The sequence below is a fragment of the Trematomus bernacchii genome, unplaced genomic scaffold, assembly GCF_902827165.1.
Source record: "Trematomus bernacchii unplaced genomic scaffold, fTreBer1.1, whole genome shotgun sequence".
Taxonomy (NCBI): domain Eukaryota; kingdom Metazoa; phylum Chordata; class Actinopteri; order Perciformes; family Nototheniidae; genus Trematomus; species Trematomus bernacchii.
In genome coordinates, this window is record NW_022987698.1 from 167,124 (window position 1) to 186,658 (window position 19,535).

General features: G+C 39.9%; 1 protein-coding gene across 1 annotated transcript in view; it reads left to right on the forward strand.

The window, feature by feature from the left end:
* The window catches only part of syn2b (synapsin IIb), a 77,315-nt gene that overhangs the window by 26,576 nt on the left and 31,204 nt on the right, over positions 1-19,535 (forward strand). The window contains exon 2 of the mRNA XM_034139285.1: positions 18,492-18,549. Coding sequence (XP_033995176.1) covers positions 18,492-18,549 — 58 coding nt within the window. The remainder of the gene's footprint in view (positions 1-18,491; positions 18,550-19,535) is intronic.

Here is a 19,535-nt window from a genome sequence, read left to right on the forward strand (position 1 = left end):
ACACTAAAGCAGGGTTGCAATGTCGTCAAATGTATGTGCCTATTTTTGTTTTTATGTGTGCATATGTGGGTGTAATATTTGCATTATCATGCAGTGATGAATGGTGACTTGCAGTTCAGGTTTAATCTCTATTAACCCCAACCACGCACCGGTTCAACACACTAAACTCATTACTCCATTAGAAATTGTAAGACAGCTCTTTCATGGTTTCCTTTCATATAACTCCCTCTCTCTGCTAACACTCTCTCTTGTCTTCTTTGTTCTCCACTCTCTCTCTGAAGCTTAAAAAGAATCAGTGAAGGGAAACAGAATGTAACTTAATTATCCATGTGGAGGCTATATTGTATACGCTTTAAAACTTGTTTGGATATGGATCTAGCGTTTCACCAGTTTGATAGAGTATGAATCGCTGCAGATGTACTGTCTTTAAAGTGTTATCACTTACAGCCGCTGTACAACATGACCTGCGATGCATTCATACAGACACTAAGACTGATCTTACATTACCTTTAGGAACGTGGAGGTTATTGCAGAGCTGTAGAATTGGACTGCAGTATTTTAATCTAGGTGTTTGGTTACTGAGCTTAAAGATGCTGTTGATATCGTCCTCATATATGTGTTTATTAAATTATATTGCAGTCATACTGTAGGTAACATAAATAAATTAAGATTTCTGAGGTCTGTAATTGCCGGATTGTGTGATTTAGGAATAGATTATTACTGTTATTAAGTAATAATCACGGATCTGCACTAAGAGAGCTCAGACTTGCAGAGGCATGCCCTATCTTGCAATATTAACGAAAGTAACACATTTCCTGTATCCGCCTCAAAAATGTAATGAGTTTTTTTTTGCCCATGCTACGGCCTTCCACCAACTTTCATGGAAAGGGGCCTGAAGATTTTTTCGTAACCATCATGACAGACAAAAAAAACAAAAAAAACATGACCTCCTTGGTGGAGGTATTAACAGATCCAGATTAAAGAGCATTGCTTCACTTCCATTCATCTGCATTATAAACATTACATGTCTGAACGGGATCGGGGGTGTTCGCTGTAAAACGGAGACACGGTTACAAAATATGATAGGGGGGAAAAAAATGTCCTATCATTTTAGAAAGGATTATCGTGCCATCACGGAAGAGGTATCTGCTGCCTCGAGCAGTAATCCATCAGTACATTTTATCCTGGCACATACACGGTACACTGCTAAGCCTTGCAAATTGCATCTGGGAGACGGTTGCCACATTAAGTAATCGGAGACACTGAGATCCTGCAGATTTATATTGTGGACACGCCAGCAGCGATTCATGAGCAATATGCAAAATAAACACAAGACTCAGGATAGTAGAGAGTGTATTTTGATTCGGGTCATATGCTTAGTGGTACAGTAGTATCAACTAATTCTTTAGGGAATACTTTCATTATAATATGGTTAACTTCAATAGCACTTAGATATATGAGTTTAAAGGTCCCCTATTATACTTCATCAATATATAATAGGTCTCAGATATATACAAAACATGTCTCTGAAATGTTTGGCTCCAAATACCAAACAGATCATGCATTGTAGCATCCCATAAACCCCTCTGTTTCAGCCCTGTTTCAAAAGTGCTGATTCTCTGTCTGTTACTTTAGATGAAAATAAGGAGCCACTCCCAACACCCCTCTGCGAGATATTTGGTTAAAAAGAACACAATAGGCGCTTTCACACCGGAGTACTTTTCCCGTTTAGTTCCGATAGTTCCTGGGATTTTGCGTTCACACCAAAAAGAGAACTTAGTTCATGAGAACTTGTACCCCCTTTTTAGTGCCTGCTAGAGAGGTGGTACTTTCCTGGGGAGAAAAAAGTTCAAATTTCTGATTGGCTGGGCGAATTGCAAACCACGCCCCGTAAAACTCGAAAAAGTTTTTTGAAGCCGCCATTGTATTTGCTGGCATTAGCATTATTAGCATTAGCGCCGCGCACCAACGGAGAGAGAATAATTTATGGCAACACAAAAAAACATGGGAGCGGTGGAGTGATGAGGAGGTTTCGGCAGCAGCTTCTACTGAAGCCAGTCCCCAACTCCGGGGACTTCCGGCCGGGGACTTCGGGTGGCAGTATATACGCCGTGAAGTTGTTTGCGGCCTGCCAGTAAACCCAAAGCAGAAGAAGAAGAAGTGACGTCAGCGGCTTCATTTGCGTAATCTTCCCTCAGGGAACTTATTCCGGTGTGAACGCAATCGGCTCTTAGTTCCATGGGGGTACTAAGTGCTGGGAACTAAGTGCTGGGAACTAAGTACGGCAAAGTACTTGGTGTGAAAGCGGCTTATGGTGCTCTAGGAGGAGATCCAGGTGATAAGGTGTGGGGGGGTTACCTTGGTTGGTTATTGGCTAATGGTTACACAAGCCAATAAATCGTTATGACATCATAAAGTGGCCAAAATCTGATCAGCTCATTTTCAGACAGGTTTTTATATAAATGGATCAGGAGAAAAAGTGAGTGAATCTTTTTTCCTGAAACTTTCAGAATCTCTGTACACAGAGGGGACACATGTTTATGTATAAAAGACATGACAAAGTGGATTTTGCATAATAGGTGACCTTTTAATATGAGCACCATATTGGTAACGGAATTGTATACAGAGCCAAGTGGCTTATTAATCCCAGCCCCAACAGCACTGCATTCATATTCCCCTTTTTTACAGTTATTTGTGGGACCCTTCTGATCGTTCCGGTAAGGTGGAAAAGGTTTCACTTTGTGTTTCTCCAGCAATTGAAGAATCGACCGGAAAATGTCAAAGTCCTGGCTTACCCCCCAAACAACATATGATTGATAGCTTTCTGTGCAATGGAGCAGTAAATTACCAAAGCTTGTAAGTTGTAACATTAATTGTATTTTACTAGTATATCAATTTATATGAGGTCTTTGCAATATAATATTGGAGTCAGCAGCAGAGGTTATTTGAGAGCTTTACTTTTGTTTGTTTTGATAATGTAGTTGGGTTTCGGTCTGATGAGTAACAGGGCAGGAAGATAACATGGGTAACAAGTTCAAATTGCAACAACAAGTAACAGCGGGAACCATTTTGTTTGTGCAGGTGCGGATCTGGTGATGCACATTAATGAGCAATAATACTTCTAATTTTGGTAATTGTATTTAGTTTGGTTATTTGTGTCAGGTTGGGTGTCCTAACTATACTCATTCTGTGTTTATGTTGGTCAAGGTGGTGAAGTATAGTTTTGGTTTTCCTCTGCATCAATCTCAATTCTGTGAAAGCACATTTGTGGATTTGTTTGGTGGCTGCGTGCACTGACCCCTCCAAAATCACAAATATGCTTTTGATGAATGGTGGGTTTTGTTTCCTTCTATTGATTTGACGTTTTTATCTTGAAGGTTTAAATGCATGTAAAACTTTGTGGATAATATGAATGAGGAGTCCTGAGACCTAATTCAGTGTGTACTATTTGGAAATGTACTAGCAACATCATATGTTTTCTATTTGTACTGTGGGACTGTGCACCTTCTTGACGAAGACAGGTTTTGCTGAGGCATTGCCAACTGGCCCATTAGTCAAATGACTGCTGCTTCTAAAGATGGAGCAGACGTCACCAGGCATTGTTGGTGTCTGTCCGAGCTCCTCTTGGTGATAATGTATCCCCTCCTCCCACCATGTAAAGCATTCATCTGGCTCCAGCCACTCTTCAGATTGCACCATACTGTGTCAAGTAACAATGCTCTCGTTTTCATGATCAGCAAAATAGAAAAATAAGGCATGTCCCTTTCTAAAATAGTAGAGCCCTTCTCCTTCACATCAGGAATAAAACATGTTTTTCCTAAAACAAGGTTGAAATCATACGGATAACAAGAGCATACTTGTCGTTTCCCAATGTCACAGCTTGTGTGATGACTAACTTGGATGGTTAAGGCATTATAGCATATCGTTAGAATTTTTTAGACCATGAATGAGCTTTATAATGTTGTCTTTTGCCTTTTGGTTTCTACCTAACCATAAGGGAATTCTCTGTCTCTTTTAGCTTTAACCACAACTAAATTAGCCACATGTTACAGTAAAACAGCAATACCTTCACACAAGGGACTCATGGCTGACACACATGGTTGCCATTTCATGGGCCCATTAGTGTCTGAATAATTCTCATAGGCACATGCTGTCATGCTTGAAATAGAGTGATGGCTACCTCTGTTCATTTAGTTTTCATTCACCTGGGCAATGTAACTTGAACATTTGTGTTTGGGGCTCTGACTATTAAGCAGGGCCAATACAGTCAACTGTCTGTCCCTTTCTCTGTCTCTATGTCCCACCAAAATTAGACACATCATTGTCAAGATGAAAAAGGCGGTTTTGGGATTGGACGAACATGTGCGCACACACATGAAACCACACAAAGCAGTGCTATGCAGACTCTCTAAACAAAAGCAGAACAATAAGTGAGGTGATGACGACTCTCCAAACAGTCTGTGTCAATTAGATAGTGATGAGTGTGTGGGGAGCTGTTTGAAGGCGTGTGCCATTTTAATTTGTATGTGTTAATATGTATGTGAGAAAAAGGGGGGGAGGCTTTACCTCACAAGGCAGTTGTTGTACATATGCTGAAAATAGATGCAACTCAGTAAAGGAGCTTTGGATGTCCACTGGGTGAATTTATGTTGAACAACTCAGTTTGCAATGGTTGAAGAGTGTTTATTAGCAGTGTATTTGGGGCAGCTGACTCCAATTTCTTTAAAACTCTAATCCTTAATTTGGCTACCGTGGTAATAGCAAGTGTCGTCTATTGTGTGAGTCACAGATCTTAAGGAGTAACAAAGACTTTGAGAAGCTACTCTTTCAGAAATACAACAAAGGAGCAACAGGTGTATTTGTGAACAGTGCAGCCAAACAAACTCATGCTGTTTTAATAAAGAAGTGGTGAGTTTTCATGCTATGAGAAAACACCATCTAGTTTCAGCTCACACAGAGCGAGTAGCTTTCCATACCACATCAGAGCAAAGGAAGGTGCTGGTGACCTTGCCGAAGAGTTGGAGTCGTGCTTTCTGCTCGTTCTTGTTCCATTACATGCAATTATTACAGAACTGATCCTACGTCACAGATTGGTGTGGTGGTCTCTAGCAACTTTTCTTGCCTGTAACAATGTCCTGATTACTCGGGATATCCAGACACCTGACTCACAACAGTTTTCATTAAGAACAATTTTCTTCTGATATATGGCACTAATTGTCTCGCTGTGCAGGAAGATGCCCCACTTCTCCTGCGACACCACATGAGAGGGTTCATCTTACCACCAAACAGAGTAGCAACATGAAAACCTGAACCAAGATAAAAATCCAGTTTTTATTCAAATGACATGTAAATGCTCCACAACGAGCCGACAGCAGATACAAACCCAACCTCGTTGCCAAGCGATGTTTCACTGACACCATTTGGGAGCTGACTTTTTGTCCAAGGTCTAATAGTCATCTTGGCTTTTATGAGACTAGTCTGTATTGGTGTCAGTTTAAAATAGTTTTTTGAGTGCCAGTGTGTCCACCAGACAGAGCAGGACCAAAAAGGGCAACAGCTTAGAAGGACATCTGGACAAATTGCACATAAAGTGTCATTTATTCCAAGTCAGGGCCGGGTTGTCTTCAGTCATTTATCTTCACTCCATCTTACTGCAGACAGACACTTTGTATTAAACCACCATTACACCATCACTCACCTCAGTTCAGACTTGAATGGGAGATTATTCAGACTTTCACTGCCATTTTATCTCAAAGATCAGAGGCAATACTTTCATGCTTGAAAATATATCACTCTTAAGCTTAAACATCTCCCTGCTACCGTGGGATCAAATTGTCGAACTGGTACAATTGAGGAATAGGATGTATGAGTCTGTGCAAGAGATATAATTATTTTACTATTTAAAAGCCACGTTTCACAGCTTTTCCAACACAAATGATCTGTGGAGAGTCCTTAGATTTAAACACCTATCTCCTAAGCTCTGAATCCACCTCAGCCTTTAAGTTAAGAAATGATACATTCAGCAGGAATGGAAAGCCCAATCTTTCAAACTGAGAAAACCACTCTCTTTTAATAGCCAACAATGACCGGAGGGTCTGTATCCTGGCAGTGCATGTATCTTACTTTTGTGAAGAAACAGATAAAAGGCAGACTTTGAGTTGACTTTGAGTTCAGCCTGTGAAATGTAAGACTGTGGTAGACGAGCTTTCTTTTGAGCATATCCTGACGTGCATGATCACTTATGTCAAATCCTTTTTGTTGTTGCTGCTTTGTGCTTAAATTAAATGTCAAGCACACATCAGCAGATCCTGTGGCACAACTTTTAGTTGAAATAGTAGAAATGTCAAATAAATAAGCAATACCCTTAGTCATGTCAATGCCTGGTGAAATAATTGTTGAGTTACAGGTATAGATTCGAGAACCCTCTCAACCCCGCTCAAAACTAATGCATTGTTCAAATGTGCGATCTGACAGGGTTGCATCTGCATTTCAGCCGTTGAATATGCGTTACTAAAAATAATCTTATATAGAGCTGAAACAATTATTCAATTAGTCGTAAACAGTAACTCAATTTCCTATCTATTCTGATAATTGACCAATCGTTATTCTTACTCAGGGCTATGTAGGGAAGGCAATGTCGATCAGTCCGCCTCTTTCGTCCGGACTAAGTTATTTTAAAAACTATTTAAAAGCATTAAAGCCTTATCAAATAAATAAGGAATTTTGTATCGAGAGAAACTATGAAAAACATTCACATTTACTAGAGACAGAAATATTAGGCCATTAATCAGGAAGAAAATTGGCAGAGAAATTAATAATAAATATGTTTGGCCGTAATCTAATGTGTGTGCTTAAATGAAAATCCATCATAAATTCCCTGGCATGTATTTAATAATAATAATACATTTCATTTGCAAGCGCTTTTTCAGGTGCTCAAAGACGCTTTACAGTGGTGATAAAACAAGATATAATGGAATAAAAATATTAAAACAGCAACACAACATAATTCACATATTAAAAGCCAGTCTGAAGAGGTGTGTTTTGGTCAGTGTTTTGAAGGTGGGGGGGGTGTATTGGTGTATTAGATGGTGTATTTCTGACTTCATTAGAGATGACAGAACTGAAACACAGAGGGTTTTCTGACCTAACCAACAATTTGCATTAATGAGGAGGTTGGTCTTTCTTCTGCCTGGTGAACCCGTTTTGAAAGCATTCATGACCCACATTTGCATGAAATTGTTTGGCTATGTCCCTCCTGCTAATTAGCGAACTACACCGAGTATCACTGCTTTCAGTCATCAGTCTGGATGGAAACAATACCGGCTAATTGACCATACCGGTCACACTTTGATTGGAGTGAGGGTAGAAAATTGACACTGTGGCACCAAAGCAGATAACAAGTACAAAGAAATGCATGTCCAAAAGTGTTATAATGCTGTTAACGGTCATTTCAACAGAATATGTAAGTCCCAGTGCATCATATTAAAATCAATTTGTAAAACATCCCTAACGTCCAATACGTCTACATTTTGGCTTGTTATGAATTCCCTTACTACCATCCCTTCTCTCAGTGGAGTGCACAGTTTAATGTCTTTTCTGTTTTCTCTTGTTCATTTGCATATGTACTTTGATATTAATGACTTCTTTCCAGGATTGGGCTGACACTACTGATCAATTTCACAGCCCCTCCCCAGCTTACCTCTAAAATGTTTATACAAACTTTTAATCTAGCCATTGTAATTACACCTGGTTGACATGCATTACTGCTTTTAACGCATGAAATGTCTTAAGTGGGGATGAAATTAGAGATTGTTAGCGTTTTGAAAACCACCAACAGATTACTTTCTGTTACTTTTCTGTTCATGAGAAAATCTGTTAAAAATGTTCCCTGTAAAAGTCTTGCATTCAAACTCAAATAAGCATTTGAAGCACAATTAGCTTAGTGTATCAAAAGGGAAATAATGAGTTGCTAATTAGATGCTATATGAAAGGATGCAGAAGGAAAATGTCTTAGATACTACAGGACAATCCTTGATGGAGACACTGCATTTTAGGGAGGGTCGCCTAGAAACAGCAGAAAGTACAGGTGGTGGCAAGGAAAGCTGCAGCATGAAGTAAAAAACAAAGCTTTTGAGTTCCAGGAACAAGATAAAAAGATACTTGTCACTCCTGCCTGTTTTCCAGGGATAAAAAGCACAATAACTCTGCTTTCATACTCACACAGACACAAAACCCACCCACTCTTAGCACACAGCTCTACTGTATGTTCAGTGAAGCCTCCAGAAAGCACTCGACTCTGCTGTTAGTTTCAAGAGCCGCGTTCACACCAAGTACTTTCCTGTACTTAGTTCCGGCACTAAGAGCCCCGGCGCTTTTAACCCCAGGGCACTTAGTACAGATCGCGTTCACACCGGAGTACTTTTCCCTGAGGGAAGATTACGCAAATGAGCCGCTGACGTCACTTCTTCTTCTTCTGCTTTGGCTTTACTGGCAGGCCACAAACCACTTCACGGCGAGTACAGTAGGTGGCGGTATGCACCTTAAAGTTGTTTGCAATCTGCTGCAAAACAAGAGAAGAAGAAGAAAAACTTCCCGCGTATACTGCGACGCCCACCCACTCGCTGTACATTAGGCATCTGTTGTTTACCTTCCGACCTCAGACATGATGGAGATGGAGTCGACTGAAGTTGTGCTGTTTGTGCTCATGTTATACAGCTTTGTAACTGAGTTAATGCAGCCTGAGCAACTTGCGTACAATAACAAAACAAGCCGAGCACGAGTGGTGGTGGAGAACGCTTTTGGCAGACTGAAGGGCAGGTGGCGGTGCTTGATGAAAAGAAACGACTGCAAGATGGACAAGATCACATTCCAGGTGGCAGCATGTTGCATATTACATAACCTTTGTGAAAGTAATGAGTACAGGGACGAATGGACTGCCTTACCGGCGACCCAGCTTTATGAGGCATCTGAACAGCGTGTAAATTGTAAACATTTTGACAATAAAGATGATCTTTTGTACAGTGCTTTTGTTTCTATTTTATTTTCCAGTCAAGACAGGCAACATTACAATAGTGTACAGTGTGGCAATATAATAACAATAAACTGTGCCAGGTGTGTTGTATGCACAGTAAATAGGCTCAGCAGCGTACCTGTGCTGGACTATGGTGATCTGATTTATATGAATGCACCTGCCAATTGCCTGGTCAAGTTAGATGCTGCGTATCACAGTGCACTGAGATTTGTGACAAACTGTAAAGCATTAACCCATCACTGTACCCTGTATGCAAGGGCTGGTCTGCCTTCACTAACTGTACGGAGGCTCAGTCACTGGTACATTTTTATATATAAAGCCATGTTAGGGAAACTTCCATCCTACATCTGCTCCCTGATCTCACGGCGAATTGTAAGTGGCTACTGCCTGAGATCGCATGCTGTGGTTTTATTAAATGTGCCAACTGCTAGGACTGTCTTAGGGAAAATAGCATTTAGATGCGCAGCTCCACTGTCCTGGAATAGTCTGCAATTAAAATGGAAACTGAGCAATCTGGTGCCACTAAATGTTTTTAAAGCTCGGTTGGATGCTACTGAATCGGAAGCTGTTGGTACCTGTGCATGTGGATAGTTATGTAAATTGTAATCCCTGTAATGCTACTGTATGATGTCCTTTTGTTGCTCTGTTATGTTTTTAATGTTTCATGTGGAACCTACTTGAGCAGGTCTCCCTTGAAAAAGAGATCAATGATCTCAATGGGATACAACCTGGATAAATAACGGTTTGAAATGAAATGAAATGAAATGAGCAGCAAACCCACCGTTATTATTTATCTTCCTGAGACCCACTGCATCCGTCTGCCATAAACATACATGTTAGTTTCGGCCCATAGTGGACTATGTGTTGTGTAAAATGGGGGGGGGGAATTAAAAGTTTGCAAATCCCCATGTCCTCCTCAGAGGACAATCATAAAAACATTTAGTTTTAGGTCAAATAATATTTAAAATGATATAAATTATCATATTTGTGTATGTGCCCCTGCCATTCCTCCACAAGGTTGCAACATTGATGATAAATAAATGACAAATAAAGCTTTGCCAGTTTATAACCGATGAAACATGATGGTATCAGAATAATCACTTACATGTGATGTATAGGATGCTACGGTCACTAAAGATAAAGTGTCAGGAGAAATAAGCAAGCTACAGGATCTGTTTAACAGTAAATAGAAGTTCACATTTTTAATGTAAATAAAATAGAAGTTGTACATGTAAATTAACATTATCAATATAAAATAAAGTGTCAGTTGTATCAAGACTATATAATAACAGTAATAACAATAATATAAAATGAACTGGTGAGCATCTTGTCCTCCGTTTCCTGGGCCTTGGTGAACAGCACCATCTGATCCCCGTGCATCCACTCTTTCACCACGGCACGCCGGTCCTCCAACGCCTGGGCGGTGTCAAAGAAATTCGCATCCCGTGTCCGCTTTCCTAAGAGGGGAAAATAAGCAAGATACAAAATCTGTTTAGTCGCCATGTAGTTTTACAACATACTAGGAATGTTTTTTTGGTATTTTCACAAATAGAATTAAGGTTTCACAAATCTGAAACTGTGTTATAAAGAATGTTTAGCCTCTCTGGGATAATCCAGTCCAGATTTGATGAGTCTAGGTATAGTGGTTTTAGATCAGGACCTGGTCTAATGTGGCCAGGATGCGAAAAAGCACTAAAATCTCTCTTTTTTGTATTTTCACAAATAGAATTAAAGGTTTCACAAATCTGAAACTGTGTTATAAAGAATGTTTAGCCTCTCTGGGATAATCCAGTCCAAATATCGGCTAAAATCGATTTGCAGCGATTTAAGAGGTTCAAACACGGAGGATTGTTCCTTTTTGAAGACTGCTTCATGTATGCTTGAACTTTGTTTAATGTTGTTGAGGCAAGTTAAACATAAAATATGATGAATATTATGAAATAAACATGATTGTGAACATCAGTTCGATGCGTAACGTTCTTTCAAGACAAAGTTACAGTGTGTGTACCTTTGCGTTTGGTTGCTGGTAAGGAGGACGAGGCGCTGTGATCTAGAATGCAAAGCTCGCTTGTTTCCAATCCCGAGAGTTGTCCATCCTCGCCTGAAACAGACGATTAGTGCCATGAATTAGTGAAGCAAATTACAGAAACACTACACAGTTATTCACAAGTCAAAACGTTTACGGCCGAGAATATCTAGCTAGCTAGATGTAGCTAGCTCGGGGCCGGTGTTAGCCTAGCATGGCTAGCTTGATCTACTGAGCAAATAAAAGTACATCTGAGACCATTATTGTGCAGATTAAAACCCCAGTGCATGTAGTTGATTTTACCTTCGTCGTGGTAGTCATCGTTGGCCACTGAATCCGCCGTTTGTAGTCCTGAGTTTCTTTATTTTTTGCCGGCTGCACGATTCCCAGGTCGAGTGAAAGCTACTGAACTGGCTTCAGTAGCATTCCCTGGGTCGCGTCCTCGGCGTAGATCTCCAGAAGTGCCGACACCTCCTCATCATTTCTTGATGCTTGCCATAACTGCTTTCAAAAACAAACCCAACGCTCCGTTGGTGCGTTGGGTTTGTGTAGCGAGGAAAAACAATGGCGTCTCCACACAACATGTTCACAGTTGTACGGGCGTGGTTTGCAATTCGCCCAGCCAATCAGCACTGGGGCACTTTTGGGGCACTTTTCACCCACAGAAAAGTACGCTCTCCCAGCGGGCTCTAAAAATGGGGGTAAAAGTACCCGAGATTAAGTACGATTTTTGGTGTGAACGCGACATAAGGGGTACTCACGGAACTAAACGCGAAAAGTCCGGTGAAAAGTACTCCGGTGTGAACGCGGCTCATGTGTTCCCTAGGAGAGCTCCTTTCAGTAAACGAGGTGTGCTGTCTAGATGTGTGTGTGTCTACTAGGGTTGCAAAATTCCGGGAATTTTCAAAGATGGAAACTTTCCACGGGAATTAACGGGAATAAACTGGGAATTTTCAAAATTGAAGGTTGGCTCTTCATAGGGAACTTAAATATAGTTGGGGAAAGTATATTTTAGCATACTCTTGACTAAAACAAACAGATGCCATTCAAGTACACTTGAATATCTATGCCATAGCACACTGCTTACTGCATGGCTATTGAGACCACACAAAGGTTCGCAACAGGCTCACAAATGTGAGAGTGGAAAAACGTATTGGCATTCGGGCAAACCTAAGGCTCTTTGAGCCTGACACAGAGCCATCCTCAAATGTGATGAAGACATTATAATGCTTTATTAATCAAAATATAACATATTTATACATATCATACTATGAAATTGTATGTTGTGCACAATGAGTACTTTTCCTTTTTCTATTGAATTACATATTGATAACTATTTTAACTAAAGTTCAGTGTTGAATGCAGGTATTTTACTGGTAAGTGTTTCTACACACTGGTAGAATTTTGAAAGTTATAATAGTTTTGAAAAGGTTGTATTTCTGAAGGCAGAAGATGTGAAGGGAGAGATGTGTAACACATTGTATAGTTGCAGCCTTCAGTATTCGACACAACAGTTTCTACCAGACACACAGACGTGACATTCACACACAGACACGATAAATGTGTCAGGGAGGAGCAGACGCTTTATGATACCTGAACTCCTGCAGGGCCAGGAGGAGAGGGGGGAAGGTGGCAGGAGAAGGTGTTACCACCTCCTGTGCTGTGGCTGAATAATTCATGCAACATCTTCACCTCAGTGCCGAATACGTGAACAAATAGCTCTGATTTGAAGCTTTGTATGCTGTGCATGTTCACTCAGAGCTCTGGTCTTTCTGGCTTTAGTTCTTCGAAAGAAATGTACACAAAGGCACACTCAGACACTGAAGGACGAATGTCTCATTGATCGTTTGCTGGGAGAGAAAAAGTTGAAGATCAAAATGTCTGTGATTGTCTTTGTTGGAGCATCGAGTGTCTGATGAGTCCCTGAGCGAATGATAGGGTCTTACTCTGTATCGTCAGATGGCTGCCTTGTCTTGACACGGTTTCAAAACAAGCTAGGACACATCCATTTTAAACAAAGTAGAGTGAACAATTAAAGTCCTGTCGAGGAAAGATGGAGCAAAGATGACTATTCTGGTATTGGAACACATAAGTCAATTCTCTGTTGGCCAGGAGTGTACATTACATTACATTTCATTTAGCTGATGCTCTTATCCAAAGCAACTTACAGTAAGTGCAACAAACCATAAAGATACAAACTCAATCCAACAAGAAAAGTGAAGATATATTCGCTTCAAACAAGCCAAACCATTGTAAGTGCTTGTACATTAGTTTCAAATAGGCTTAACCCTTGAAGTGCAATATACTCTAGTGTATTTATTTAATGGCCAAGATACAAGCCAAGCAGGTGGGTTTCACTTTACGATGGAAGATATGTCCTGATATCAGCCAGCTCGGTCCTCTGCCCCGTGTTACTCCTCCCTCTCTGCTCTCATCGTCATGCCCCCACCTGGTTATTGCAGCTATCCAAACGCTCCTGATATCTCGCACCGCACTAGCGCTGAGAGGACTGCTCTTACACGTTTTTTGCCCTTTCACCCCGCAGTCAGAGTCTTGTTTTACACAAATTGCCCCCCACTTGTGCATCTGGAGATGAAAAGGCCGGGCTTGTGTAATTGTGCCGTACCAGAGCCATTACACTGTGCCAGAACATGAAGATGGCCCTTTTTCATTTTCTCAAATCTGTTTGAGAAAATGGCTTTAGTTTATCTCTTGGCTTCTTTAATCGTGCCATTGATCTTTCCATTGATAGGCAATTATGTCAATGCGCTGTTAACAGAGACTGATGAGTGCTCTCCTTTTTAAACACCACAGCTACAGAGCATGTCAAAATGCAGTCTCTTTTTCAGGCATGGTTCATTTGTATGCACACAATCCATTAATGTCACATGGTGTTGAATTGTTGAATTGATCATGATATCTGCCGAGGCGGAATTACAAAAAAAGATACATGTTGAGCAGAGGCAGGTATCCCCATCAAAAGAACATCTCCTAAATGTGTGGGATTTGGGAAAAGACCGTTCAGACTTTGAAAACCTCCGATGTAAAGGGAAGTAGAGGATCATCTACAGCTATAATATTAGTTTAAAAAAAGGAAACGAGATTAAAAATAGCTACAGTAAGAAGTGTGGGAGAGAGTGATGAGGAAGGACACCTGTCATAACGTGATGTATCATGCAAATCAAGTGCAGCAGACTCAGTCAATATGCCTTGATAATGGAGTCTGTGAATTCTAATGTCAAACAGGACTTCAGTCCAAGTAAAACATGCCTATCAAAGATATTTCCTCGCGCTAATATTGAACATTTGATGGTGCTTTCAGCGATCCAGCATCTTCGTGTAGAAAACCAAGAGAATAGGGGAGCCAAATTAAATGCAGAAATTATAATTAGGATATAGCTGTAAATACAACACACACGTCCATACTGTAGCTTTTGCACATTATGTTTGAGTTACCTATTTAATGCTTTTCTTTTCATGATTTGCAATACATGCTACTTTGTTTGTTATCTTTTTTTTCTCTGTCACTTTATCCTGTCATGGCTGTACATTGATTTTAAAGGCTTAATTTCTAAAGGCCTATGTTTTGGTCTCAGACTCTTGGACTCCACAGATCAATAAGGAAAATGGGATCGGAGCAAATGACCCTGAGCAGAAATGGAGTCAACGGATCCAATCTGTCTCATTTAGCCCATCATAGAGCCTTTGGTTGTGTTGTTTTCAGCAGTAGCCTTGTTAGCTCCCTAAACACGCGTCAAAGTTATTACTAAATACTTGTCCATCAAATGTATTGGACTTAACATGGATCAAATGTAATGTCATGATGCAGCTTTTTTTTTTTAAAGAAGGTGTTTAGAGTAGAAATGGAATCATGGTGCCCAAATTATTATAAAGTATATCCACACCAGCATGTTAAGATATCATGTTATTTGAGGTTCTCTTTAGCCAGAACTACGCTACATTATCCTTTTTGGTAGGAATTGGTATTTGAATTGACCCTATCATTCTTTCATTCATATATTTATATCCAAGAAGTCAGGATCTCTCCTCCTCAAAACCCCCATCTCCATCACTCAGATGTTTTTCCGTGCCTGCTGGAGCCGCTGAGTTGAATAAATCCACTTTTATCTGGCTTCTCAGTAGAGCTTGCCACCCTGAACTCATCACTTACAGTCTTTTCAGCTGCATTTGGGTAATGGCGAGTCTACGATCTACATCTGTTTACAACCCTTGCCTGAGTAAACAAATCTGCAGCAGCAGTTTCTATAGAAACCTAAATTCTATCCACTTTATGCCAAAGCAATTTCATCAAAAAGATGACATAAAATGATTTAGTCTCTCTCAAAAATCCATTTAAAGCACCTATTCATACATGTGTCTACTGTATATGTTTTCAATTTCAATGTGTTTGTGTGAGTGGAATACCATAATTTCATTTTAGTTTAATTCATCATTAATTCAATGATGTCTACCCTTTTATTTCTCAGTAATAAGATAGCATACTTGTATCACATACACCGCAGGTATGCTTTAAAGGTGGGGTAGGTAATTCACTTCAGAAACACTTTTTGTTATATTCCATGGAATGCTCTTAACATCCCGATAGCAATGAATACATTAAATGCTTTGACAATAAATACATAAAAAAATGTCATCTGTGGAAGCCGTGGCGCTGTACAAAGCACGACCAATCATTTTAGCCGGCCCGGCTAAAATAACTGGATGGCCTACCTGCCTGTCAGCCTTCCATCTGTGCACAAACTTATCTCGTGCCCTCATTGGTCATGTGCGCGTTCGTGTGTGTTGGAGGAGGGGCTCTGTAAGGAAGTCTGAAGGAAGGGGCAGATTTTTTTCGGCTGCGTACTTTCAAATTCTAGCGCACTCGAGCTGGTTTCTCCATTCTTACCAACCCTACCTTTAACAAAACATGTGGGTGTCTCTGAGGATGTATTAGCTCTTCTTATTATAGTCGTTTTTCACTTATTTTCCTTTTTTTGCAATATTGAAAGTTTAGAATTCAAATGATAGTCAAGTGTTTAAGAGTTGCTTCCTCATCAGATCATACACTAAACGTTCCTGAGTGAAGGAAACAGTGCTGACTTTTGTTTTCAGGGCTTATTACAAGACACCAGTGGGTGATAGAAATTGAATACAGGAAACTGCGGGGATGACCTGTCAGAGATGATGTATTGCTTAACACTTCATAAAGTGGGCGATCCTGTGGCTAAATTGAAATCTATGGCAGTTTTAGCTGCCTCACGAAACTGAAATGATTATCTCACACCAGAAAAAAAGTTGATGAGTGATGGAATGGAGAGAAAACTTTCTTTCTCACTTTCTTACCGCTGTGGGGGGTGCAGGTTTGTCCTGAGGGTATTTTGTCATAGAGCTTGATTTACAGAAGTGTGAAACTTTTGGTGTAAACATTTCTGTTATTCAGTCTGTAATGGATCCTATATATATCAAACGAGATTCCTTGTTGAAGCGCTGATAAGGAAGAGCACATTATTCAAGATTCAAGGCTTTTATTGTCATTTGTGCATATCTAAAGTGTACTTATGACAATGATAATCTTAGGTCACAGGCTCGTCCAACAATGCAACACAATAAAACAGATAAAATAGTGCAAGTAAATCAAATAGAATATGGTAAAGGTTGTGCTCTGCAGGTCAATGCACTGTACTTGAAACTGCAGTAAAGGCTACAATAATAAGTATTTTTGTTGAACGATGTTTAATAGCTTACTGTTTGCTCATACTTTAGCTATAACAACTTTATATGATAATAAAATGTCACTAACAGCCTGTGTTGCTCGCCTCAAATGGCCAAATAAATGAAGCAGTGCAGCTTTAAAGCATCGAAGAGATGTGCAGATGTCCTATAAAACAAGCTTCTGTCTCCCCACAAAATCAAGAAATATAAGGTTGTCTTTTATTGTTCCTGTGACGAGCATCTGCCCCATCTGTCTGCCGACTCGTTTTGCACATGGTGTGTTTCGCTAGCAGTATGCTGCTTGAAAGAATTAAATAAGGGAAGCTACATCAGCAGCCTGACGATAATTGTCCATTAGTGTGCTGTCTGACATCTTGTGTCTTTGTATTGTTTGGCATTGTGCACTGCAGATGCTCAACACATGCTGACTGTGGAGCCTCTTTAGACACATTCAGTTGCTATGGGATTAGAGATAGCTGATTTTGAAATACAATCCTATGAAAATTCATAGGGCATTTTAAAATAAAAAAAGCAGGGAGCGAAAACAATTCTTTAATCACAGAGATGTGTTTTTCTTGTTTTTGTTTTAATGATAATGTCATCATCATGGTAGCATTGCAGTGTTTTCAAGCATCTGCCAATTATGAGTAAAAACACCACGCGCTAACTAACAGAATGAAAGCGGTACTGAAAAAGATATATTGCCGTAATTACAAGGTCACCAATTTTGCTGGCGACTATTGATTGGTGGAAGTTACGGAGTCATACCCTCAGAGTGTCTCTCTCACAGATGGTCTGCTCCTAATGAACCAGACTAATAAGGCAGATGCCTTCGTGCTGTACCACACAAGGCTTTGCGAGGTGATATGGAAGGAATGTCACATACATTTTTAATTGAGGACAAGGAGAGGATCCATGGTGGCATGTACAATTTGATTTAACTTCCTATTATAGTGGATCAACTGACATGACAGGATACATTCATTTAATGTAGGACCTGTTGGAGTTGACATTTTACTCGCTGTACCACATTGTAGTTGGTGAAGGGTCAGTAACGTGAAGCAAAAAGAAGATGTAATTGACGTTAAACACTGTTAAAGTAGTTTTAATGATCAGCTAGGACTTCAAGCATGTATCCCATCCTTCTACATCATGTTTTTGCTTTATCTAGCTTCAGTGTATGGGGTTGTAATGGATGCTGTGCAAACCATCTGCAAGCCATTTATAATGTTGTGTATAATGAGTCTTCCTGAGAATTGTGTGTGTTGCCTGGCAGCCTGTGCCTCTCTGCTTGAGTCATTCTCACTGTTGGTCCGTCTTTGTCTGTCTGCTCTCAATCTGTCTGCCTGTCTGTGTGTTTACTTGTACTTCATTTCTAAATCACTCTTAGAAACAATGGCAGCCAAGATATTAAGACATCAGGCCGCTCTGTTATTGGATGCATTCATCATTCAAACGGCAAGACGGCATTTAGTATTGCAGCAGAACTCTAATTAGAATGTAATGCAACCACAAGCTATTGATAGTAATTGCCATTTTGGATTGGCCACATTGATATGCTGCACTGATCTCTTTTTTAAGCTGCTCATTAGAAAGTTTGGCCTTTTAAAAGCGACAAGCAGGCATCCATTTTCTTTCTTTAGTTTGTTCCAAAGGGTGTGTGACATCCAGTAGAGGGTAGCATAGAGTTTACAATGACAAACTGTGTCTCTTCTCTTCCAGGGCCAAAGTGTTTCGGGGAAAGAAGATCCTTGGTGACTACGACATCAAAGTGGAGCAGGTATCGTATTGATTTCTATAGACCTATGATGACACAGAATCATTTATTGAAGGTTGAGGGGGGATCAGAACAGAGAGGAAAGTGAACTGACACCACATTCACCTCTGATATGAAAATGCATACGTTTGGACCGACTGATTGCTTTGTACAGCAAGTTAAAGTTCCAAAGAACTAAGAAATATATACTGGAAGGTGTTACTCCAGAAAAAAGAGTGAATACATCGACATTGCTATATGGTGGTTGCAGAGAACGGAGGATAGGTGTGGCCTGTGATGACAGCAGTTCTCCTGGACTGTACCAGTTGGTGAAGACTTAAACAACTATTAGATTGATACCCATGCACTTTTGTACAGATATTCTTTGTACGTGCCTATAGACGAGAAATCTTAATGACTTAGTGAACCCCTGAAGTTTCCGTTAACTCCAGCTAGAGATTAACATCTTTGGTTATTATTAAAATATCTGGAGATATAGGCATACTGAAATAATTTGTATAAGAAAATCTACAGATATTCTAGGTGTCCTTAGGGAAAAGTTCAGTTAAATCTACAGCGTTCCCCCTGGTTACGAATAAAATGATGATGTTACAAACAGTCTAAGCTGTAGACTACATTGTACAGCATTAATTAGCAAACGTTAGCATGCTAAAAGTACCTGTAAAGCATACAGCCTACCTGCTAAACATCAACATGCATTGTAACTGTGAGCATATTAGCATTGTACACATCAAATAGATTCTCTGCCAGGAATCTGCATGTGTTACAGGTTTCAAACCCTGTCTGCCCATAGAAACTGCTGAGTGTTTTTGTTTTTTGTACTAGGCAAGGCAAGGCAAGGCAAGTTTATTTATATAGCACCTTTCAACACAAGGCAATTCAAAGTGCTTTACAAAAATGGAAGACATTAAGAAAATGGCATTTAAAATCAGTCATTAAAAATAAAAGATAATAAAATAAACATTAAAAGAAAAATTACATGGATAAAA